The sequence below is a fragment of the Leuciscus leuciscus genome (assembly GCF_965113295.1).
Source record: "Leuciscus leuciscus genome assembly, chromosome: 3".
In the NCBI taxonomy this organism is placed as follows: domain Eukaryota; kingdom Metazoa; phylum Chordata; class Actinopteri; order Cypriniformes; family Leuciscidae; genus Leuciscus; species Leuciscus leuciscus.
The window spans coordinates 34,829,457-34,856,265 of record NC_138727.1 but is presented as its reverse complement, the minus strand read 5'-3'; the positions used below and the strand labels follow the sequence as shown (position 1 = coordinate 34,856,265).

Here is a 26,809-nt window from a genome sequence, read left to right as displayed (position 1 = left end):
ACTGCTCATGCCAATTTTCACGCTTGTATCATAAACTGAACGATTATATCACTTAGCCGCTCCACTAAATGTCAGAACAGGCACACTGAAAAACATTTGGTGTAGAAACAATTTTTAGTCAGAAACTGCTTGTAAATTTCAGCCATAATTGCAAAGAAACAGCAAGTTACACTGAATTAAACATGACATTTTGAAGTTGGATTAAAAAATGTTTTTCTTGTAAAACATGCTTGAATAATCATTGTTTTATTTTATTTATTTATTTATTTATTGCAGTGTAGAAATAACTCATCATAAGGTAGCAACTGCAACCTTTAACAATGTAACGCAATGTCAAAATTGAAACGGTAATATCTAAAAGTTGGTTTTCAATCCACATCCAAAACATATTCCAAGAAGCGTAGGTTAGTGTAGTATTCATATGTGCATTTACATTATTCATGAAGCAGATGCCTTTATGCAAACGACACAGACAACAAGTGTTGAATCCTTCATGTTTCACAAGCCGCTCGAATTCAGTAAAGTACGCGAGTTCAAAAACGCAAGTGCATGAGTGTGCCTGAAAGGGATCATTTAATCAACTCAGAGTCAGCACACGAGAAGAAAAGCCTCTCTCTCTCTCTCATCTTTTTAAGTGTGGGGCGGGGTCTCTTCAGCTTTTTCCGTCCTTCCCTTTGATGCTGAATTGAACCTCCGCGCGAGCTGGGAGGGGGGGGGAGCTCAACAGGCCTCGGAAACATATCATTACCAATTTGTTTGCGATCGGGCAGCGCTGCTCCCTGGGAGTAAAATACAGCCTTGGTCTGGAGGCAGGAGGCAGGAGGCAGGAGTCAGGGCTGGAAATAGCACGCGGAGCCAAGCCATACATTTACTGTCTCTGGGAGCATGTGGAAGAGATTTTCCCCTGCCTGGTCTCCACCACAAGCATCACTATTAGAGCGCAGGGTGGAGACTGGGAAAACATGCCCCTCTGAACATGTAAGTTTGAGAGGGATTGTCAGAGGAGGAGTGTAGAGCTGCAGGAAACAACAGGCAAGTGATTCTGAATGAGAGAAATATAGCTATTGGATAAACTCTTAGTTTGTTTTAATCTGTGATTTAGTTTTTTTTTTGCATTCACATAATGTAGTTATGTAGAAGAGTTATTAGATATGATGACGGGTGTTTTTCTCTTGTTGCTGTACTGTAGACAAATGTTGCAGATTTGAAATAAGAACTCATTTCCAATGCAATTACAATACAGCCTAAATTGATTTGGAGGAAATCGATGCCTTCGTGTTGAGTGATTCGCACAATCCATCATTGTTTCTGCGTATTTCCTGAAGATCTGTTTGTTGTTTATAAATATTGTATGTCGTCGTAATTGTGGTTTTGGAGATGCACTTTGGGGTGTGATGGAGAAGAGATGTTCTCAGATCTGAAAGCTTTCGGATAAATAGAAAAGGCCATTCCTGAAATGCTCTCGTGTCTGGGTTGAGAAGTCACAGCTGGACTCAAACATGAACACGGATACTTTTAGTCCATGTGGCTTTTCTCTAGACAGCATTTTGCAGTTGTTTCTGATGTTTCGGCTTTTAAATGATATGCTTTGCGATGATGTTTCATACAGTATAGATGAACGATTTCTAGACTTACAGAAAAATTAAAAAAAAATATTAAAATCAAATCATACAAACAGTGCATCAACTTTGTGACTGTACAAATTGAGAAAGTAAATAGCTAATCAGCTAATTAATCATATAATAAAACTGTTAATATTTAGTGATTTTTAGTGTGTGTGTGTGCGTTAATTTTTTAAACAGCATTTATTTAATCAAAAATACATAGAAAGAGTAATAACATGAAATATTATTACAACTTAATGAATTTTCAGCATCATTACTCCAGTCTTCAGTGTCACATGATCCTTCAGAAATCATTCTGATATGATGATTTGCTGCTCAAGAAACCATTCTTATTAATATCAATGTTGAAAACAGTTTTGCTGCTTAAAATTCATGTGGAAACTGATTTTCTTTTTTGATGAATAGAAAGTTCAAAAGAACAGCATTTTTTTGATTCCGAAATCTTGTGTAACATTAGAAATGAATTTATTGTCACTTTTAATCAATTTAATGTGTCCTTGCTGATTAAAAGGATTAATATGTTCTTTTTTTACTTACTCTTTTGTTTTATCGTGTCAATTAAGTACATTCGTTTTGCTTTTAGGGTAAGTGTGTGCCCTGTGGTATTCATGGTCAAAAATAGCCATTACATGTTAGATGACGCAACACTTTTAATGTTTCATATATGTCTACAATGTACTTGTCCATTCAATGTACTTCTGTTTTCTTTTTTCAAAAGACTGTTCCTGCCACATCATTTGAGAGCTGAAAACAGAGGCCTTTCATTATCACTGCAGAGGAGAGGAAACTTCAGTGCCTTACAGGAGAGCGTCTTGGCAAGGAAGTCAGTTGTTAGTGGGTAGTTGTGGGCACTCATGGCATCAGAAGACCACCAAGGAAACAAGGACCCCGCAGACACTTCCATAACAGATGGAGCTCCATCCCCTGGCACATCTTGCCCCGTCCACAGCCACACCGCTGAAGACGCGAAGCGGAATGGCTTGAGGAAAGGACTGGTCAGACACCGAGACTATGTCAAAATTTCTGTGCCTGAAGGAAAGGTCAACCGATTGCCGTCAGAATGGTGGAAGACGTTCATCGCTTTGTTTTATGCCATTTTGAACCTGGTTTTGACCACGGTTATGATCACGGTGGTTCATGAGAGAGTACCACCCAAGGAGAACAGCCCACCCCTGCCGGATAAGTTCTTTGACTATATAGACCGCGTGCAGTGGGCGTTTACCGTGACTGAGGTCAATGGAATGGTTCTGGTGTCTGTATGGTCCATTCAGTTGCTCTTTCACAGATACAAGTAAGATGCATCACTCAACATTATACTGATGATGACATTATAGGCTATTGATCTGCTCTTTTAGATTACTCTGGCATGTAATGGTTTTTTAGTGTTATGTTTAAGATGATGTAGATCAGGGAAAATGAAATGTGAAACTTGAGGACAGTTATGTAAATTAATATCGCATTGAGAAAATCAATTTCATAGATATCATAACCAAGCACTTTCCACACAAAAAAAGAGTATAAAATAGGACTTGACACTCTTAAAAAAGTTTTTGCATGGTCAGTAGTAAAAGGACCTTAACCTTCAAAAAATATTTAATTATATAACTAAAGGTAACACTTTATTTTGATGGTCCACTTAATACATTATACTAACTATAAGTAACTTTGCAACTACATGTCAACTAACACTCATTAGAGTATTAGTAGACTGTTAGTTTAATATCTGCTAACACTTTATTTTGATGCTCCCCAACAGACATTCTACTTGAACTTGGACTTTATTGTCATTATACATATAGTATATAAAATTTCAAATGCCATTTTAAATTCTAATGACTATAAGTAACTTTGCAACTACATGTCAACTTATTCTACTTACCTGAACCCTAACCTAACAGTCCACTAATACTCTAATGAATTTGATATGTAGTTGCAAAGTTACTTTTAGTAAGTAGAATGTCTAATGTTGTGCTCGAATGTCGAAATAAGGTGAACTAAATAATATTTTTGTTCCTATATACTTTACATGAGGTTTACCATTTTTACCATTTTTAATTGTCAACATAATTACCTATATATATATATATATATATATATATATATGTGTGTGTGTGTGTGTAATTCTGTACACACACACACACACACTAAGGTTACACCTTTTTTCAACATTTGAACATATATATATATATATGTGTGTGTGTGTGTGTGTGTGATTCTGTTGACATTTTAAATTCCTTAAATGAACATCTTAAATTTCATAAAAATGAACATTCCCATAAAAAAAATTGATCTTGATGAATTTTCATAATTCTATTTTTAAAAAGGGAATTTTCCAAATGAAAAATTGACGTATTTACTTTTTTACTCCCATCCTGCCAAAAAGGGTCCAACTGATGTAAATAATTGGGTTACAATTTTATGGATTGTTCCATTTTTGAATGGGGGGAAAGTCATGCAGTAGCACATAAATATTACATTTAAAAAAACGTACTAACTAAAAAAAATGATCTATTCAATGATGACTTATTTTCTTCTGTTCCATATAGGGCTATTGTAGGAAGACGATATTTCTTCCTTCTGGGCACATTGTACATGTATAGATGCATAACCATGTACGTCACCACTCTACCCGTGCCTGGCATGCACATGGTCTGCGCCCCAAAGGTAAACGCCAATTTAAAACAGTATCTCAGCTGTTCCTCCTTCTCATGATCCCCTCAGGATCTTATACCTGGATATTATAAGAGAAGAGAAGGTATTTGGCTTCTTAAATCTGTAATATCCTCTGCCTCCCTCGAGACAAATATCACGGCCTTTACAAAAAGTTCAGACTACCAGTTTTTGGAATGACTTTTCATTTCAAGATTCATGTCAACAAACCACTCATCTTTAAACATTCAGTATCTTCACTCATACTTTCCCCGACCCTTTCATTCAGCTCTACGGAGATTCGCAAGCGAAGCTGCAGCGTGTTCTGCAGTTGCTCTCTGGCGGTGGATTATCAATCACTGGTTCCCATCTGCTGTGTGGAGACTTCCTGTACAGCGGACACACTGTCATTCTCACGCTCACGTACCTCTTCCTCAAGGAGTGTATGTCACTTTCTCAGATGCCAGACTTGATTTTTGACGCACAAATACAATGGCTGTTTGTTGATTACAGACCTAGATTCTGTTTTTAGCCTGTCAGAAGATTTTGAGGCACTTTCATTTTTGCATGTTCAGCATTCGCACAGCATCCCGTTATGATTCATCGCTGACTCTTTCTTTTCTTTTTTAGATTCTCCTCGTTCTTTCTGGTGGTACCATCTGATGTGTTGGTTAACGGCTGCTGTGGGAGTTGTGTGTATCCTGGTGGCTCATGAACACTACAGCGTGGACGTGGTGGTGGCATATTTTATCACCACACGACTGTTCTACTGGTATCACACTATGGCTAATCTGCAGGTAAATATATCAGTAATGTGAAATAATAGAAATGCTTGAATAGGGCTTTTATTATATAAGGATTTTGGTTGTCTTCCTGTTATGTGTTCCTCTGATGGTTTACGGGGTCTTTTTGACCCCAAATGACTTTTGCTCAAATTAAAAAAAATGTTCCCTTAGTCCAAATGGTATGAAACCTTCTACGGCTCTTCACACTTTCTAGATCTACAAAAAAAAAATTAAATTGGAATGATATCTGTTTTTATGTTAGCGTGATAAAAATTGTGACACTCGTGGTCTTCGGGGTCTCTGGAGACCCCGCAATCAAAATATACAAAATTCATCATCAAAATCAGAAACAACGCAGAACACATCGACAGAAATGGCACAAATAAAGTGGCACACTTCCACCAATGCAAAAAACATCCACAATGCTAAATTATTTTGCTCACAACACGCGCACACACACACACACACACACATATAGAGGAATACATTTTTGAGACTATAAAAACTGTTCTCTTATCATTTGTCAAATAAAATCATCCAAAATGCAGTACCACCACAAAAATAAATTGGTGACACTGACACATTGAAAATGTGCACACTCACACACACACGCACACGCACACACACACACACACACACACACACACACACACATGCACACACACACACAGGAACATTTGTAGGGCTATAATTTGTCAAAATTATGGGGGGGGGGGGGGGGGGTGGGTTCAGTACAAAAAAATGCTAAACTTTGACAAAAAAAATTTATTTTTGTTATAATTGTGATTTTATAATATTTAGATATGAATCCAACTGAATCCAACTTGTGAAAAGATATCTTTCAGGTAGTCAAATAGCAAATAGCATATAGTGGAGCTCTATGGCCATCTAGTGGTTAAAGTGATATTTTTTTTATTTTAAAACTGCATTTTCCAAAAAATGGGCATAAATGTTACATTAAACCATTTAAAATGATCCATGTTATCCCCATGAATGAAAGTTAGAAATCTGGGTCTTTTATAAAGTGAATTTTACATCAAATGCTGTTTTTTTGTAAAAAATATTTATTTATTTATTTATAGAAATTTAAAAGATATCATAAATTCTCCAAAAACTGCACAAATGTTGAGTAAAAACATTAACAAACAGAATAAAATTACATTTGTAAAAAAAAAAAACTATTATCTTGTTACAAAATTAAATGTTATTGTCTGGGGTCTCTGGAGACCCCAAAAAACACGAGTGTAGACATAAATATAGACCATCAGAGGGTTAAAGCAGCACTCAGTAGTAGCTTCGGGATTTCTTCGCTGTATTCTCGCTTTTTGCTCGCAGGTTTCTCTCTAGAGCTCCCCCCACAGCTTCGGAATAGATATTTGACAACACTGTTGTAAAAACTCGTTGTTGATTCTCAGACACCAGAGGCTATAGATCAACGACATCAAAGCAGACGGGACATTCTTTAAAACGTCTTCTTCATTCGGGTTCGGACAGCGTGAGGGAGCGCAATAATGACAGCATTTTAGCAGATTTCTTTTGGCCGTAAAGCAATTGTTTACATCGCGAGACCTGATATCACGCGAGACTTCCTGACGCAGCGGCCGGCGGCCCGCCGGCTCAAAGTTGCAAGTGCGTATTTTCCGCTCACGGGCACCAGGGGGGTGCGAAACGACCACCATTCAATCCGAAATAAGAAATATAACCATTCCAATGACTCCGAAGCTGTTCAGTTAAGGTAAAAAAAGTTACTTAGTTCACCTTTAAAAGAGGAAAATCAGGTGTGTCATATGATATCAAAGGGATTAAAATAAGCATCAGATTATGTCATTCATATATTTTGTTAATATTTTACACTAGCGTATACACTACTGTTCAAAAGTTTGGGGATGCTTAAAATGCTTTTAAAATAAGTCTCTTCTGCTCACCAAGGCTGCATTTATTTGATCAAAAATACAGTAAATTCAGTAATATTTTGCAAAATATTAAAATAACTTTTCTATTTGAATATATTTTTTGAATGTAATTTATTTCTGTGATGCAAAGCTGAATTTAAGCATCATTACTCCAGTCTCCAGTGTCAGAGCAGCTGTTAGAACAGCATTTATTTGAAATAGAAATATTTTGTATAACAATATAAGTCTTTACTGACACTTTTGATCAATTCAATGCATCCTTACTGAATAAAGTATTAAAAATTTTTTTTTTTTTTTTTTTAAATCATACTGACCCCAAACTTTTGAATGGTAGTGTAGCTTGACTCAAAGCTTAAATGTAAGATAAAAGTCAACATTATTTCGCTGGTACTTGTGACTAAGTGACAATAAAGGCTACTAACATTTGTATTTCATGGGGTCTAAATATGTTTTTATTTAAATGAGTTCTCGTTCACATGTATAGCTTGATATGTTTTGTTTTGCGTATTGTTGATTTCTTTGACCTTAGGTTTGACCTCCAGCCTTGTGTAGACAACTACAAACCCAAAGTAGACAACTGAAACCAAAGGATGCTTGCAGCTCAATTAGTGATTTAGATTCTGGGGGTCATTAAACCTAAGGCACCAAAATGGCACTGAGCCTTTTACTGAAAGTGTTTACATGACTCAGAGTATACTGAGAATATCAAAATCCATTAGGCCGAGCATTTGAGAAATGACTCCCTGATGATGGTAAAGTGCAGCACATTCGATTTGAGCCAATCTCCATCTTTTACACAGGAAAAAATCCTTTCAAACTATCAAAACACATCACACTTGTCCATTCAGTTATGAGCAGAGTAGCCTACGTTATCAAAACTGTCATATCTCTGAAATTATATTTGTGGTGGTTATAGCCAGAAGAATCATCAATGAATAAATGTAAATGCAGTGAGAGGTTTATGCAAATGTGATTTGTTGGATCCTGACAGGAGAGATCGGAAACACAATAATGTCTGTGTGTCCTGATGTTGATTTAGGGCTTCTGTCCTTTAATAATAACTTTGATTTTGATGGAATTGCTTTGGATCTAAAACATATGAAAGCTTGTTTCTGCCATGGAATATAAAAATAAAGAAGAATAAGAAGTTTTTATCTTTTAGCAATTACGAGTTTTTATCTCACAAATCTGACTTTATTTCTCACAATTCTGAGTTTATAACTCGCAGTTCTGACTTTTTCCTAGCAATTCTTGACTTTTTTTCTCCGAGTTCTGAGTTTAGAACTTTTTTTCCGCAAGTCTGACTTTATTTCTTGCAATTCTGAGTTTAAAATTCGCAATTCTGACTTTTTCCTTGCAAATCTGAGTTTAAAACTCGCAAATCTAACTTTTTTTCTTGAAATTCTGACTTTTTCCTTGAAATTCTGAGTTTATAACTCGCAATTCTGACTTTTTCATCACAATTCTGAGTTTATAACTCGCAATTCTGACTTTTCAATCACAATTCTGAGTTTATATCTCGCAATTCTGACTTTTTCCTCACAATTCTGAGTTTATAACGTGCAATTCTGGCTTTTTCCTCACAATTCTGAGTTTATGACTCGCAATTCTGAGTTTATGACTCGCAATTCTGTTTTTTTCCTCACAATTCTGAGTTTATAATGCGCAATTCGGGCTTTTACCTCACAATTCTGAGTTTATGACTCGCAATTCTGGCTTTTTCCTCAAAATTCTGAGTTTATATCTCGCAATTCTGAGTTTATGACTTGCAATTCTGTTTTTTTCCTCACAATTCTGAGTTTATGACTCGCAATTCTGAGTTTATAATGCGCAATTCGGGCTTTTTCCTCACAATTCTGAGTTTATGACTCGCAATTCTGAGTTTATGACGCGCAATTGTGGCTTTTTCCTCACAATTCTGGCTTTTTCCTAAAATTCTGAGTTTATATCTCAAAATTCTGAGTTTATATCTCGCAATTCTGAGTTTATGACTCGCAATTCTGTTTTTTTCCTCACAATTCTGAGTTTATGACTCGCAATTCTGAGTTTAAAATTCGCAATTCTGACTTTTTCCTTGCAAATCTGAGTTTAAAACTCGCAAATCTAACTTTTTTTTTTGAAATTCTGACTTTTTCCTTGAAATTCTGAGTTTATAACTCGCAATTCTGACTTTTTCATCACAATTCTGAGTTTATAACTCGCAAATCTGACTTTTCCCTCACAATTCTGAGTTTATATCTCGCAATTCTGACTTTTTCCTCACAATTCTGAGTTTATAACGTGCAATTCTGGCTTTTTCCTCACAATTCTGAGTTTATGACTCGCAATTCTGAGTTTATGACTCGCAATTCTGTTTTTTTCCTCACAATTCTGAGTTTATAATGCGCAATTCTGGCTTTTACCTCACAATTCTGAGTTTATGACTCGCAATTCTGGCTTTTTCCTCAAAATTCTGAGTTTATATCTCGCAATTCTGAGTTTATGACTTGCAATTCTGTTTTTTTCCTCACAATTCTGAGTTTATGACTCGCAATTCTGAGTTTATGACTCGCAATTGTTTTTTTCCTCACAATTCTGAGTTTATAATGCGCAATTCTGCCTTTTACCTCACAATTCTGCGTTTTTAACTTGCAGTTCTACGCAATTACCTTCTTTTTTTGTGGTGTAAACAAGCTTTCATAAAAAATTACATCACAGTGCAACCAACCAACTTTACCCAAACTGTTTTTTTCATGAAAATTAAATCCTTTCAATTTAAATTAGTTATTTTATCCTTGACATAGCCACTTTTGATTTTAGAATTTTAGAAAACCATGAGCATGCATAAAATTTTCTTTCTATTGTTTCTATTATTTGTATATATCCTTAGTATGACATTAATTATTATAATAGAAATAATATTGTCCTGTCTTCACCAGACTTTAAAGTGTTCTCCGAACAACTACCTCACTCACACCTGGTGGAACCCCGTGTTTAACTTCTTCGAGAGGAACGTCCAGACCCAAGTGCCCTGTTCTTTCTGCTGGCCGATCACATGGCCCCCTGCCTGCCTGAAGAACCCCTGTAAGAAATATTCCATGGTGCAGAGCAGCCGAGAGGAGTGATGCGCTTCGACCACCACGTGGAAATGCTTTGTTTTTGGCTTGTGGCTATCACAGTGTTTACACCATACCAAAGACCAAAGACTGTTCGGCTATTGTTTATAATTACATCTCATTTAACAAAGAGCCAAACAGCTCATGATGACCAAAAATTTTAAAACTTAATAATATTAGAAAAGTCTTCTTTTTTTTTCCATTAATTTATATTCCTTCATTGTGGCTATTTAAATAAGCACTTTTGTAAGTATTTTAAATGGCCTACTGGACGTGTTATGGTTGTAAAATGATGGATTTTTGGGAAATCTCTATCAAAACAAATCTATCAGTTTGTGCATGCTTCTTAGTTGTCATATTTTCCTCTTGTTTTTTTTCCCCACCTTGTATTTAATTATTTAAAACAGATTTGTCATAATGTTGACAAACAGGTTTGTCAGGTTAAACTGGGTTTTATTAATTTTATACGCTATTTTATATTTTAAATGCATGCATTCAATTTTAGTTTAGTTTATTTTATGCTTATTTTCTATGTCTTAAAAACATAAAGACCTACAAAAATAAATGGTCTACATTAACACCTGGTGTACTTCTTGTTGCATAATTTTCTCAATTATCTCTTTCAAAATTGCATTGAGGCAGCAAATTGGGATGCTTAAACCTGTAAATATAATTACATGTCTTTTCAAGTTTTACTGTTATTGTAGAGGCTCTAAAGAAAGGTATTTATTAATCATGATTATTGATATTTGAGATTGTTAAAATACATTGTTCGTTTAGAAAACTGACTCCTTTATATATATTGTTTTCCTTGACAAAAGAAGTGAAACCCCATAATAAGGGATTATTATCTCTTGTGAAACTTCTCTCTGCTTCCTCAATTGGATAGTGACCTCAGTTGAACCCACCCATTCGTTCTCGTCATCGGTTGATTCACCAATCAGCTCTCAGCGTGCTCCTCTCAGCCAATGGGAAATACAAAAACACGCAACCCATGCGGCAGCTCCAAGAACACAGTCAGGAAGAAAATGTGTTTGATCAGCAGCAGATAAAAGTATTGATCTGGAGGAACTGTGCGTCTGTTTTAGGAGTCAGTGGATCTGAAAAGCGAGAGAGTCATGGACGCTTCCCCGGGTCTGGTGTGGCAGTATGTGTTCTCGCCTGCAAACCTTGTGGGTTTAACTGCGTTCCTGCTTGTTTTCTATGTACTGCAACAGTACCAGAATCATCACAGATACGCGAACATCCCTCCAGGTCCAAAGCCATGGCCCATCGTGGGCAACTTCGGGGGCTTCTTAGTGCCTTCATTTATTTTAAAACGATTTGCAAAGAATCGTGAAGAATTTGCAAAGACGGTCTCAAATCCGCTATCACCTCAGGCTGGACTTACCGAGATGTCCAAACTGTATGGAAACATATTCAGCATTTTTGTTGGGCCTCAGCTCATGGTCGTGCTGACGGGATATGACGCTGTCCGGGACGCGATGTTAAACTATCCGGAGGTGTTCTCTGACAGACCACATATACCGCTCGTTACTATTATCACCAAGAGGAAAGGTAAGATAACCAGTCGTAGTTAATGATTGCTGCATGCCATGATAATAGATCGGTAGATTAAAGCAGAATACAATAGAGTAGAATAGAATAGAACAGGATAATATGAATAGAACAGTAGAAGAAACTGCCTCGGAATTGAACAGAACAAAAAACAGTGCAGAATAGAATAGAGCAGAGTATGACAGACTGGAGCAGAATAGAATATGATCATTTAGAATGAACTGAACAGCAGAAGAGACTGACATAGAATAGAACAGAATAAAACAAGGCAGAATGTAATCGAATATAACAGAGTGTGATAGACTACTGCAGAATAGAATGATTTAGAGTTTAACAGAATAAAACAGTAGAAGTGACAGACAGAATATAAAAGAACAGAATAAAACAGGGCAAACTAGAATAGAACAGATTATAAAAGACTAGAGCAGAATAGAATAATTTAGAATTGAACTGAATAGAGCAGTAGAAGAGATTGACAAATAATAGAATAGATCAGAATAAAATGGATCAGAATTGAATTGAACAGAATAGAATGGTATTAGAGACTGACACCAGAAAGAATAGAACAGAATAAAACATGGTAGAATAGAACAGATCAGTAGAGTAGACTGGAGTAGAATAGAACATAATTATATAGCCTAATTCTGCCAAACAGAATAGAACTGAACAGGACAAGCGGGAAATGAACAACATAAAACAATAAAGTAGAATAGAATTATACAAAACAGAATAGGAAAAAAATTGCAGAATAGAACAAAGAAGAAGAAAACATAATTTCTGGGCCAGAATAGAATATATCTGTAGAGTAAACTGGAGCAGAATAGAACAATAATATAATTCTGTAGAACAGAATAGAACTGAACAGGACAAGTGAGAAAGGAACAACATAAAACAATACAGTTGAATAGAATTAAACAAAACAAAACAGAATAGTTCACAATAGAATATAACAGAACAGAATAGGAAAAAATAGCAGAATAGAATAGAACAAAGATGAAGAAAATATAATTTCTGGGCCAGAATAGAATATATCTGTAGAGTAAACTGGAGCAGAATAGAACAATAATATAATTCTGTAGAACAGAATAGAACTGAACAGGACAAGCGAGAAAAAAACAACATAAAACAATAAAGTAGAATAGAATTAACAAAACAGAATAGGTCACAATAGAATATAACAGAACAGAATAGAAAAAAAATAGCAGAATGGAATAGAACAAAGAAGAAGAAAATATAAAATCTGGGCCTTAATAGAATAGATCAATAGAGTAGACTGGAGCAGAATAGAACATAATGATATAATTCTATAAAACATAATAGAACTGAACAGGACAAGCGAGAAATTAACAACATAAAACAAAAAAGTAAACAAAACAGAATAGGTCACAATACAATAGAACATAACCGAACAGAACAGAAAAAAATAGCAGAATGGAATAGAACAAAGAAGAAGAAAATATAATTTCTGAGCTTGAATAGAATTGATCTGTAAAGTAAGAAAACCAGTCGTAGTTAATGATTGCTGCATGCCATGATAATATTTAAGTTGATTAGAGCAGAACACAATAGAGTATGAATGATATAACTGAACAGGACAAGCATGAAATGAACAACATAAAACAATAAAGTAGAATAGAATTAAACAAAACAGAATAGGTCACAGTAGAATAGAACAGAACAGAATAGGAACAAATTGCAGAATAGAATAGAACAAAGAACCTGGGCATAGTTTCAGAAATCCAATTCAATGTACTTTATATTATACCAAATATTGGTCACCCTATTGGGGATCATAAAATAATTTTTTCGAAATAAAAAAAAATAGTTCCTAAAAAAAACGATCGCGTTTCGATATGAAAAAGCAAAGCTTTGTATGTTTGAAGTGGATGTCGTTCGCAGGGATTGTGTTTGCACCCTATGGCCCGCTGTGGCGGACGAACCGTAAGTTCTGTCACAGTTCTCTGCGCAGCTTTGGCTTCGGGAAGCTTAGTCTGGAGCCGTGCATCAGCGAAGGCCTGACCATGATCAAAACAGAACTGCGGGACCTCATCGAGAACGCGGGGCCGTCAGGAATCGACCTCACTCCGCTCATCAGCAATGCAGTCTCCAACGTCATCTCCTCCCTGAGTCTGGGCCAGCGTTTCCATCACCAGGACCAGGAGTTCCGGACCATGCTGGATCTCATGTCTCACGGGCTGGAGATCAGCGTCAACACCTCCATTCTGCTGATCAACGTGTTCCCCTGGCTCTACTACCTGCCCTGGGGCGTTTTCAAGGAGCTGCGGCGCGCCGAGGTCGACATCACCGCCTTCCTGAAGAAAATCATAGCGAGGCACAGGGCCACGCTGGATCCGGACAATCCCAGGGATTTCATAGATATGTATCTGGTGGAGATGCTGGCGAAGCAAAGGGAAGAGAGTTCAGAAGAGTGCTTGTTCTCAGAAGACGATCTCTTCTACATCATTGGGGACCTCTTCATCGCTGGCACTGATACCACCACAAATAGCGTTCTGTGGAGTATTCTCTATATGGCCTTGTATCCTGATGTGCAAGGTAAAGGTGATGTCATTTACAAACATCTGAAGGTTTGGTTGATAATATACGAGCTCTTTGTCTGGTGACCCCTCAGAGAGAGTTCAGCAGGAGATTGATGGCGTGGTGGGATCCGAGAGAGTCCCGTCTCTGACCGATAAGGGCAGTTTGCCATACACAGAAGCCACCATTATGGAGGTGCAGAGGATGACTGTAGTGGTTCCTCTGTCAATACCCCACATGGCCTCCGAAACCACTGGTGAGTTTTGGTCTTTGGCAGAAAAATACAGAAAGTGAGGCAAATCTGAGTGCCTTGATTATATTTCATCCCGAAACCAAAAAGAAAGAAATAAGAAATTTGATCCTGCAGTAAGAAAATTAAGCAGATTTTTAGCGGCAGAAACATTATACACAACACCAAGAATGATTGGCTATTGCCGTAATGCAAAACAAATGATACAATTAATAATCATCATAACCGTATTGCAAAAACAACAGTTAGTGATACATTACTCATGTAGTACTTTCTATTGCTATTATTATAATAATTTTTTTAATTTACATAGACTTATAAAATATTGAAAATTCTTGGGTGAATCAAGAATACATATGTATTTGTGTGTATATATATATATATATATATATATATATATATATATATAGTAGTGTATAAATAAAATGTATGTATTTGTATTTCTTTCTTTTTTTTACTCACCACACACACACACACACACACACACACACACACACACACACACACACACACACACATATATATATATCATTTATCATTTGATGAGGTGAAATGTGACCTGGTTATGATTATGATTCACCTAAGAATTTTCAATATTTTATATACAGTGCCCAGCTGAAAATATTTGGACTTTTTTTTTTCTGTGTTGTTTTTTGTATGTTTGTCTAAAGTAAATTATTAATGAATAAAACTGAACCAGGTCAACTAGACCTCTGCCATCATCCACAAGGTTGATAATAGTCAACCTTATCCTTTAAAATCTGTATTTTTTTTTTATCAAATCCAAAGGTTGTACAAATATTATCACTGTACAAATACTTTAAATTGTTTTAATTAATTTTTCAGCTAAATTTGTCTCTTCCCAGAGTTCCGAGGGTACACTATTCCTAAAGGAACAGTTATCATCCCAAACCTCTGGTCAGTACACAGGGATCCTACTGTGTGGGAAAATCCTGATGACTTCAATCCAGCCCGATTTCTGGATGAACAGGGCAGGCTTCTCAGGAAAGATTGTTTTATTCCATTTGGAATAGGTATGTTTTCAAATGACAAAATGTCGCCTAAAAAACAGTAATATTTAGCGTTTAAAGTGCTCCTATTATGGTTTTTCATATATTACCTTTCATATAGTGTGTAATATAGCTGTTTGTGAATGTAAAAGGTCTGCAAAGTTTCAAAGATCAAAGTGTAGGATAAATGGAGTTATTGTCTCCCCAAAATAATAGATTTTGAACTGCCTCAAACGAGTCGTCAATAATTCTAGTCTTACTTTCCTGCATGAGGGTTTGTATCAAATTTACATAATGGCCACCTATGGTCTTAAACGGTTTTTGCTAGGGAAAATATGTTCTTCATGCCTAAAAATAGCCTGAATGTAACTCTACACCTGTGCCTCATTTAGTATACGTGGTTCTATGAATATGCAAATGAGCCCCGCCTCCACTCACTCACACCAGCTCAGAGATGCACTCGTTGACGATCACACGTTGACATGAAGGTAGTTTGTGACGTCAGAAACACCAGCGATTTCAAACCACTTTTTTGAGACTGTCTTTGGTTCACCGCAGTTTTAAAGAAAAAATTAATACATTTTTAACTTTCTCAACAAAAAAAAACTACATTATTTTCAAAAAAAACTGAAAACTTTTTTTATATGCATTTTGGCCATTCATTTACATCACAAAGCGTTTTGGGGGCCTGAAAAAGCTAACTTTTGAAACATGAATTTGTGAACTTGCTAACTTGTGTTCAGTCTTTAGGCGTGTGGTGTTTCTTTACAAAAAGTAACATCGCCATCTACTGGCCTGGCATGAATAATACAGTGTTACGATTTCCTGATTGGTCTTGGGGAGGAAAGCAACAGCAAAAATGGATGGTGTTGAAATGAATGTGCAACAGCATGAAGCCACCCCGTCTCCAGACCCAGAATTGTTTCACAATGACCACATAATATTTCTTGGAAGAAAGTAGTTTTTATTTACAAATCAAGCAAAAGAAAAAGAGGGTTATCAAATTCAGAATTGCCAAAAAAAAAATATTTGCAAAATAAGCTAACTCCCTTGCTAACATAAACAGAATATAAATGGCACCCACCTCCCTACTAACCCCACAAATGACTTAGCAAACTTCAAGTAAACCAAGATCGAAACAGATGGATTAAACCATACATTGAATAATCATAGAAGTTAACACTCACTTCTGCCTTTTAAGTCTCAGTAGAATGTGTTCAAAAGAGACTAAAGAGAGAAACTCTACTTCAATAAGTAGAACACAAATGAGGTGAAGATACACAACACCACCAACTACTTGCTTCAACACCACATCAAGTCTGGGTTGAAGATGAGACCTCAAAGCTGTTGCACACAGTCAAGCCACCACTAACACAGCTCTTCTTCTTCTTCTTCTTCCTCTTCTTCTGTCTTTTATTGGCAACCGCTCTAAACAGTGCATTACTGCCATCATCAGGTAGCTTGGCTCAGAAACATTTTCCTATTCCTCTTAACACTTTCTAACCATCCCCACTACATTATATATATATATATATATATACCACTGGCGCTGCATGTTCAGCTCCTCCAGTTTCCACCCCTTTAGCTCCCAATAATTCACTATATCCTTGTTTTCCTTCAGATATTCATTCCTTTACCTACCGTATATCATCATCTTATCCACACCCTCTACCTCTCTTATATATAGATTTCTCCTATATTCTTTTAATTAATCCTATGTTATTCAGAAACTGAAACAACACCTTTGCCATACTATTTCCTATATCCGAGTCTAATATATTCTTTAATGTTAACTCTTTTCCTTCATTCTTCCATATTTCTTCTCTTAGCACTTCTTTTTCTTCATCATAATCCTTACAATTTATAACCACATGTTCTACAGTGTCCACATTTCTCACACATTCCCGTTGGATGTTTAGATATTAGATGTAATGTTGGATTCAAATCTGTATGTCCCATCCTTAATCTTGTAATTATATTTTCAACCCTCCTATTTCCCCCACTCTTTCTACCTTTTCCAATTTTCTTTTGTATTGCATTTAAATGTCTCCCTTTAGTCTCATTATCCCAATACTGTTGCCACTTTTTAATCACTTTCTCTTTTATTACTGATTTTATTTCTCTTATACTATGTGGTAGTTCAATTACCATTTCGTCATCTACTTCTTGCTTGGCTAATTTATCTATCTTCTTCATTCCCTTTAATTCCCACATGGGCTGGAACCCACATAATATGTGCTTCTATCCTACCTTGTTTTAACTCAAAGAGATTTTGAAGGATTTCCATTAACCCTAAACCAAACCCTCATCCTAATCCCAACCCTATAGTAAGTACATGTAGTTAATTATTACTCAGTACTTAAATGTATAATTACACTGTAATACTGACACCTTAAAATAAAGTGTAACCAATAGCCCTTACATGAGATGTAAGGGCTATTGGTCTAAAATTAGCCGGCTTACTTGGATCCTTCCCTGGTTTCCTTATTGGCAATACCAGTGCCTCTTTCCAACTTTGTGGCAGTACCCCCATTTCCCAAATTTTAATATAGAACTCTAACATTACGTTCAACGATTCCTCACTTAACTGCTTAATCATATAATGCTGATTTCATCTTGACCAGGAGTAGTTTCTCTCATTCTCCTCAGTGCTCGTTTTAGTTCTGTCATTCCAAATGGGACATCCATTGTATTATCTCTTTCTTCTCTTTTTTCCAATAGATGAGGATGTTCTTTTAATATCTCCTCCTTTTTTTTTCTCTTAAATTCTTCAGTCAGACCAACACAGCTCTGATGATGGTTGCAGTTTAAATACTCTCCTTCCCCTCCAATCATCCAATCACAGCAGGGCATTGATTATTGGATCAGGTGGAAACGATTTCTCCTACGAAGAGAGAGAGAGAGAGAGAGAGAGAGAGAAACAGAGCACAGCTTGGGTACACACAAACAAAACCTTCCGGCTCTGGACGTAACAACAGCGCTTTTAGTCATTTTCGTGGTTCACATTTTGACAATGCTGTCGTCTGTACGTGAAAAATGCTTAGGAAAAAAGTTTCCGTTTTTAGGACATCATTGTCATGTAAACGTACCCTAAGTTACCAACTGCTCTTATGATGAGGACTATGTTTAAACGAGTCGTTTCTGTACACCACAGGTCGCAGGGTGTGCATGGGAGAACAGCTGGCTAAGATGGAGATGTTTCTGATGTTCACCAGTCTAATGCAGGCCTTCACATTCAGGCTTCCTGAGGGGAAATCTGCTCCCTCCATGCATGGACGCTTCGGCCTGACTCTGGCTCCATGCCCATTTACTGTCTGTGTTAAAGCACGCTGAACAGGCATCATTGGGAAGTAAATTGCACTGGTGGACCATGTTGACCAGGCTACTAAGTAAGGGCTTTATAGTTGAATGATGAAGCAAAAGGTTTGATATTATTTTTGTAAAATTTGCCTGAACAATTTCAAGAAATAAGAACAAATACCTAAGTATTATATCAGCATATTTCAGTTTTATTATTGCATTTGTTTTAAAATATTAATTTCTTAAATTAATCAAACTGAACTGCATTATTTTTCAAAATGATTACTGGATTACTGTACTGTACTACAAGACTGTTATTATTATTTTATTGAATTATTATCGAAAATGATTTAAAACATTTTATTTCATTGTTCAATGTTATAGTAAAAACAAAACATTTGTTTGATGTAGGCCAGAAAATAGGTCATTAGATTTTTTTTCTTTTCTTTTTTTTTTTTAAATAATACTTGCTAATTTATTTAATTTGTTCACTAACAATGGGCAAAGGGACAATGGACAGTGGACCTCTTTCTAAAAGTCATAAACATTTCCAGGATAGAGTCATTTCCACCACATCTTAAAAATGATGTATCGGCTCTGATGTCATTGTGTGAAAAAAAAAAAAAAAATTGGAATAAAATGGCCAGCTTTGTCTTGCTACTGGCTAATTTCAGAGCTAATTGCACGTCCTATATATAAACAGTATTTTCACACTTTTTATATAACGTGACAAAAAATACTGATTGATTGGAATGATGCACAATAAAATATTCTGCTGAAAAGCAACATTTGCCTTGTACTTCATCATATTTCATCACTGACTACTAAACAAAATCTGATTCAGTCCTTCAATTTGCCTCTTGAAATATGAGCTAAATCGGACTGGTTTTAAAATGGCCAAAACATAACACTGTTGTCTCCTGGTAAACAACTGCACTATTTTTTGATAAAACGTTACATTTTTGGTGTTTAATAACTTTTATAAAAAAAAATTACAAGAACTTTAAACACATTGTCAAAGAGTTTTATATTATGACAGCAAATCAACAGGTAATACTACTCCATATGTGAAAAAGCCATTGCGCGAGGAGGAAACCACGTGATCAGTTCAACCTTGCTTCAGTTCTCGAGCACGAGCACGAGCACGCGCAGAGAAGCTTCAAGCTTGGCTGTCTTCAGTGTCATTATCGGAACAGCCGCCATGGCATTCATCACGCGCCAGTACATTAGGAGCCTCTCATCTTCTGCAGCACTACATGCAATTAAACATGTCACAGTTATCGGAGGAGGACTGATGGGTGCTGGCATTGCACAGGTAACGACAGAGAAATATCATCACTGCATTCATTTGAGTTAGTGTAGCCATTCAGGCTACAAGCTAAGCGCTATCACACAGTTAATAAAGAAGAAGAATGTTCTTTATAGTTTCAAGCTGCATATTGTAGTTGCAATGCGATGATCAGGATGGGTGTCAATTAATCGTGGCCAATTTGTTGCAAACTTCTCCCATCATGTTGCGACTGTCTCTACTTCTAGAGTGACCTTTCACCCACTTCTGCATATAGTTAAGGTTAATGCTTAATCATGTGTTCCTTCCTATCGATTTTGTTTATATACCATATGATATATATACATAAATTATATTTATTATTATCAATGTTGAAAACAGTTGTGTACAAATTTATTTCAAAATTATTTGATGAATAGAAAGTTCAAAAGAACAGCATTTATTTAAAATAGAACATTTTCTAACATTATAAATGTCTTTACTGTAACTTTTGATCAGTTGAACTAATCCTTGATGAATAAAAGCATTGATTTGTTTTATTTATTTCCCCCGAAAATAAAATTAAAATTCTTACTGACCCCAAACTTTTGAACGGTAGTGTTTAATGTTACAAAAGCTTTAGATTTCAGATCAATGCTGTTCTTTTGAACTTTCTATTCATCATAGCATCATGAAATAAAAATGTAAATAACTGTTTTCAACATTGATAATAATCATAAATGTTTCTTGATCTGATGATCATCATATTAGAATGATTTCTGAAGGATCATGTGACACTGAAGACTGGAATAATGATGCTGAAAATTCAGCTTTGATCACAGGAATAAATGACACTTTACTGTATATTCACATAGAAAACAGCTGTTTTAAATTGGAATAATATTTCACGATATTACTGTTTTTGTCTGTATTTTTAATCAAATAAATGCAGCCTTGGTGAGCAGAAGATACTTGTTTTAAAAACATAAAAAAATCTTACTGACCCCAAACTTTTGAACGGTAGTGTATACACACACACACACATATATATGTGTGTGTGTGTGTGTGTGTGTGTGTGTGTGTGTGTGTGTGTGTGTTTATAAGCATATTGAAATTGCTTCAAATAAATAGCTTAAAAGGATAGTTCACCCTAAATTAAAAATTCTGTCATTATTTACTCACCCTTAAGTCGTTCTAAACCTGTATGACTTAATTTTTTTCAGTAACCCATTGTGTGGGCATGAGTTTGTACTTATTTTGAATTAGTAATTATTTATGACCGCTAAAAAAGTATGTTCTATATTAGGGATATTAACGATTAATCGACAATCGATTAATTTTCGATAATACATTTAATCGATGAAACTTATCGATCATCGATTAAACAGGTTCATGCACTTGCGTTGCTTCATAAAATTGAGGTGAAACCACTGGAGTCGCATGGATTACTTTAATGATGTCTTTTTTACTACCTTTCTGGGGCTTGAAAGTGGTAGTTGCGTAGACTGTCAATGGAGGAACAGAAAGCTCTCAGATTTCATTAAAAAGGTCTTAATTTGTGTTCTGAAGGTCTTACGGGTTGTGAACGACATGGGGGTGAGTAAATGATGACAGAATTTTCATTTTTGGGTGAACCATCCCTTTAATGTTTCAGGTCGCTGCATCCACAGGACATTCAGTGGTGTTAGTGGACACATCTGAGGACATACTGAAGAAGTCTGCAAAGGGCATTGAGACTAGTCTGAAGAGAGTGGCGAAGAAGAAGTTTGCAGAAAAACCTGAGGTTAGTTTGACAGCACCGACATTGTTGATTTCATGTGGGGTTTAAAGGGGTCATATAATGTCATTTTTGTACAAGCTAATATGATTCTTTAGGGTCTAAATTAAAAGTTTGTAATATACTTTAATTAAAAATTCTCATTAGTATTGTAAGAAAACACTAATTTTACCTGGTCAAAAACAGCTCTGCTTTCAGCACGCCGTTTAAGTGCATGTGTCTTTAAATGATAATGAGCTTTGCTCACCCCGCCCCTCTGTTCTGTGCGTACACCGTTTGTAACACAATAACTATAACGCATCGTTCATTATAAACGTGGGATTATGAATTATATTGATAACGTCGTACATAGAAAACATGCCGTAATGCACCCTCCCTGAGTGTAAAAATAGCCGCATTCATCGTGAAGTGTGCTAGCGATTTGCAAAGATTAATATAAAGGTAAATAAAACGTTACACTCACTTCAGTTCTTCTGGAGGTGCAGCAGGAACACGAATAGTTGGTACTGATCCTTTTTTCAGGAGCAGCTTCTTAGCAAATAACCAGCTTTACTGATCCTCGTTTGTAAAGCAGTCTGGTGTGTGAAATGATTCGCGCAAAACATGAAAGCATTGACGTTGATCGTGAGTAATATTCCCTTCGAAAACAAACTCAGCCACTGCGTCTTCAGCTGTACGGATTTAGGAACATCAATATGACTGCTGTGTTCCTTATTACACCCAAGAACAGAACACCACAATAACTTAGACACCATTCTACTCGGTGTTCCAGCTATCAACAATGAACGTGCCGGTCGGCGCGGGCTATGATTGACAGCTCGCTCACGAGGGCGGGTCTGTGTTGAAACGCTGCTGTCAATCAACCATCGTGGGAGGGGCGTCGATTTTGTGACGTCACAATATCGAACAGCTTGATTTGAGATGGGAGGAAACATATAAGATGGATAGATTTTTATCATTTTATGATGGTTGTGTACAGGCACTGCCAACACACATTTCAGTACAATCAGCTTGTAAAAGTGCAGGTACCATTATATGACCCCTTTAATGGCTGATGTTACTCTATTGTTCATTAAATCATGGAAGGATAACTGTGGCTCACATTCTCTAGGAGGGAGAAGCATTCATTCAGAAAGTCCTGAAGAATGTCTCCACAAGCTCAGACGCTGCGTCTGTAGTTCAGGGCACGGATCTTGTGGTGGAGGCTATTGTGGAAAACCTCAAAGTCAAACAAGATCTGTTTGGAGCTCTGGACAAAGTGGCCCCAGAGTAAGGAAAAAAAAATCATTTTTCAATTTCTCAGGAAACAATATAGGAGTCTACAACAGAGCTAAAGGTCCAACGGGGTTGTAACCACTAGATGGCGCAAAAACTCATGCAATCGTAAGCAGCAACAGAAAATCAATTCTGCGCCAAGTTGATCCATTTTTTTTATGTTATGGATTTATGTAGCAAATGAGAATAGTTTTGAGACTGATATTTTGATACAAAAATTTTTTTTTGTTCAAGGTAATTAAATCAACAGTTTTGCAATATCTGAAGAATATGGAAAATATGGTATTTGGGGTATAATCTTGATAAACATAATAATAAACAGTTGGCTGACTTTTCCATTTGTTGACATTTAAATGGTCAATTTCTGGTAAATACACCTTATTTATAATGAAACCATCAAATTTAAATATATGCTAATCATAGCATAGCCTATAATAAAATATCATATTGTTGCTACCGTAAAGCTGTATTAAATTATTATGGGCTGTCCTTTGAGCACTATAATAAGCTTTCAGAATATTTTTTTAAATTGCATTTTTTCTGTAGTTTTAAAATTAACAAATAGCAATGACTTTGTATTAAATGAATAAAAGTCTGTTGTTTTATTTATCAGAATAAACAGGTGCAAGAATTTGCTGCTGAAGTGATTGTTTTCAACAATTATTAACTGATTTATATTATGCCAGAAGAAAGAGCACAGCTATTTAGGAAATATGTTGGAAATATGTCACTTATACTGTTTATCATCATTATACTAAAACATTTGATGAAGAATCCAGAGATCTGCCAATCAGAATCTAGTATTCAGGAGAGCTGATTAAATAAGGGTTAATGTCCATTGTTTTATTTTGTTGTAAATTGCAGAAGCCATTACTAGTATGCAGTAAAAGTAAGGGTCTTCCTTGTTAGCATGAATGGTGAAGAGAGCTTGTTTCAGTGTTGTATCAGTCAGATGTCTGTGTTCTCCTCAGACACACCATCTTCGCGAGCAACACTTCGTCCCTGCAGATCGCAGACATCGCCAGCTCCACGGCCAGATTAGATCGCTTTGGCGGACTGCATTTCTTCAACCCCGTCCCAATGATGAAGTTGGTGGAGGTTTGGATTGAAATTACAATTCACTCACTGCACAACCATCCACATTAATACAAATGTCAAATTCTGTTCAAGATATTGAAGCTTGCATTGAATTGAATATCTTAAACATGAGTAGGGTCATTCTCTTGACTTGGCTAACTGTCTTATCTCAGGTGATTAAAGCTCCAGCAACAAGCCAACATACTTTTGACGCTCTCCTTGAGTTCAGCAAAGCTTTGGGGAAGCATCCCGTCTCGTGCAAAGTAAGCATTTTGTAGTCTTCTATTACAGTCATATGAAAAAGAAAGGACACCCTTTAAAATTCTATGGTTTTACGTATCAGGACATTAATAAAAATCATCTGGTCTATAGCAGGTCAGTAAATACAACAACATGATAGTCCTGATGCGTAAAACCATGAATTCAAAAGGGTGTACTTTCTTTTTCACATGACTACTGTATATACACTCACCGGCCACTTTAGCTACACTTTGTTAGTACGGGTTGGATCCACTTTTTCCTTCAGAACTGCTTTAATTCTTCGTGTCACTCATCAGGCCAGGCAACATTTTTTCAATATTCTATAGTCTCATTTTGGTGAGACCGTGCAAATTGTAGCCTCAGTTTCCTGTTGTGGTTCGAGATTTGAAGATTTGAAAAAGTCCCTCAGCTTCCACTTGCTGTCTCCTCTCAGGACACTCCAGGTTTCATAGTGAATCGTCTGCTGGTTCCTTACATGATGGAGGCCGTTCGACTACATGAGAGAGGTACGTGTGTGAAGCAGTCAGGGCGATGAACGGATACCAAAACACATTTTGGTGCAGATTTTTTTGTTTTCATAATGCTGTATATTTTTCTCAGGTCACGGCTCCAAGGAAGACATTGATGTGGCGATGAGGCTTGGGGCTGGTTATCCTATGGGACCGTTTGAGCTTCTGGACTATGTTGGATTGGACACTTCAAAGTTTATTATTGACGGTGAGCATTTAGAATTTTCTGTACCCAGTTTTAATGTAATAGTATCGTGTTGAGGATTTCTAATTGTGTGTTTGTGTAGGTTGGCATGCGATGGACCCCGATAACCCCCTGTTTGGCACCAGTCCTCTGCTCAACAAACTGGTGTCAGAGGGAAAGTTAGGCAAGAAAACTGGCGAGGGATTCTACAAATACAAGTAACAAGTGAAGATTACCAGCCTTTCACCTTATGAACCGACAAAAAATGTCCTGTCAACGAAATGTACTGGACTAAGCCTCTAGTCCTCAAAAGACTGTTTATGAATTGCATCAATGTTAATGTATATAGTCAGGATTGAAACCTAATTAGCGTGATCAGATGCACCAGTTGTCCCAGGGAAGTCCTGTATGAAATTCTGGACCAGATCAATCGGGACATGAAAGGTTTATAAGACAGCAATGTCTTCCTCTACATCTAGTGCCTTGCTATGATTATATGAACTTTGAATGTGTCGCATTAAAAGGTTTGAAAATGTTTCAATGTGTTTTGTAATTATTCATTGTCATATACACATCAATTGATATTAGCAGGAAGTCAAGCTTTTATAGTCTTCGTTATTGTCAATCATTATTGGAGTAATTATGTTGTGAGGTAAACTTCGTAGTACAACATTCAGCCACTAGAGGTCGGTGTTTCATCATTAATTCAAACTGAGTTCACTCTCAACAATAGATCTTAAAGGGATAGATAGTTCACCCAAAAATGAAAATTCTGTCATCATTTACTCGCCCTCAAGTTGTTCCAAACCTGTATGAGTTTATTTCTTCTGTGGAACACAAAAGAAGATATTTTGAAGAATGACTGAAACCAAACAGTTGTGGGGCACCACTGACCTCCATAGTATTTTTTTATTTTTTTTCTACTATTGAAGTCAATGGTGCCCAACAACTGTTTGGTTACCGACATTATCTAAAATATCTTATTTTGTGTTCAGCAGTAGAAAGAAACTCATACAGGTTTGGAACAACTTGAGGGCGAGTAAATGATGGCAGAATTTTCATTTTTGGGTGAACTGTCCCTTTAACTAAAGTGTTATCTGATGTAAATGCGCTCCCTGCACATAAATCTGGTCTTCCAAAAAGCAAATATCAATGAATTCACAAAATTACATGTACATTGGCCTTAAAAACTATATGAACACTCCGCTCACACTTAAAAATGAATAAATAGAATATTAAACCAAGTGACAGTCATGTTAAAGACTATTCAAGCAAAAAGTTGGCAGATTTTAATGTCCAAATACATTTTGTAGCCACTGTATGATTTACAATCATAGAGAAAGCTCATTGAAAAAATCTTGCATTTTAGTTGAAGCTATGAATATTAAAATAACATTGATGAATAATGTTTATTTATGCTTTATATGAACTTTTGGTGCTTCTGAAAGCTGGTTTGCTGAATTATTTATTTGACTAAATCTGACGACTTAGTTTTTAAAATAAAGGCACTTTACAGTGAACTCAACAAGATGCTCTTACTGTGGACTCGCATCACATTTTGATGTAAGAACTTTGCCTTCTGAAGAATTCATGAAAATATTCATGTATTTCAGTCCTAACTGCATAGTGCATATGCATTTATATTAGACACGTAATTCCAGTTGTTGCAAACTTGGACAAAAAAAAAAAAAAAAGATAGGCCAGCAACAGGGGTTTGTCATCAATATTATTCAGAAATTT

At 36.2% G+C, this 26,809-nt stretch overlaps 3 protein-coding genes across 3 annotated transcripts; all 3 read left to right on the top strand.

Moving 5' to 3' along the window:
- Positions 1-2,348: 2,348 nt before the first annotated feature.
- Positions 2,349-10,911, top strand: sgms2a (sphingomyelin synthase 2a). The gene is made up of 5 exons (XM_082164319.1): positions 2,349-2,916; positions 4,172-4,289; positions 4,564-4,717; positions 4,905-5,071; positions 9,891-10,911. The coding sequence occupies exons 1-5, from the start codon at positions 2,480-2,482 to the stop codon at positions 10,074-10,076; spliced, it is 1,062 nt and encodes a 353-aa protein (XP_082020445.1). The 5' UTR covers positions 2,349-2,479; the 3' UTR covers positions 10,077-10,911.
- A 130-nt stretch (positions 10,912-11,041) lies between these two features.
- Positions 11,042-19,359, top strand: cyp2u1 (cytochrome P450, family 2, subfamily U, polypeptide 1). Its single transcript, XM_082164316.1, has 5 exons — positions 11,042-11,624; positions 13,524-14,177; positions 14,254-14,415; positions 15,276-15,443; positions 18,574-19,359. Exons 1-5 carry the CDS (start codon positions 11,186-11,188, stop codon positions 18,750-18,752), a joined length of 1,602 nt encoding a protein of 533 aa, XP_082020442.1. The 5' UTR covers positions 11,042-11,185; the 3' UTR covers positions 18,753-19,359.
- A 494-nt stretch (positions 19,360-19,853) lies between these two features.
- Positions 19,854-25,606, top strand: hadh (hydroxyacyl-CoA dehydrogenase). The gene is made up of 8 exons (XM_082164321.1): positions 19,854-20,034; positions 21,641-21,769; positions 22,875-23,032; positions 24,010-24,136; positions 24,289-24,378; positions 24,810-24,882; positions 24,977-25,093; positions 25,173-25,606. The coding sequence occupies exons 1-8, from the start codon at positions 19,921-19,923 to the stop codon at positions 25,289-25,291; spliced, it is 927 nt and encodes a 308-aa protein (XP_082020447.1). The 5' UTR covers positions 19,854-19,920; the 3' UTR covers positions 25,292-25,606.
- Positions 25,607-26,809: the final 1,203 nt, after the last annotated feature.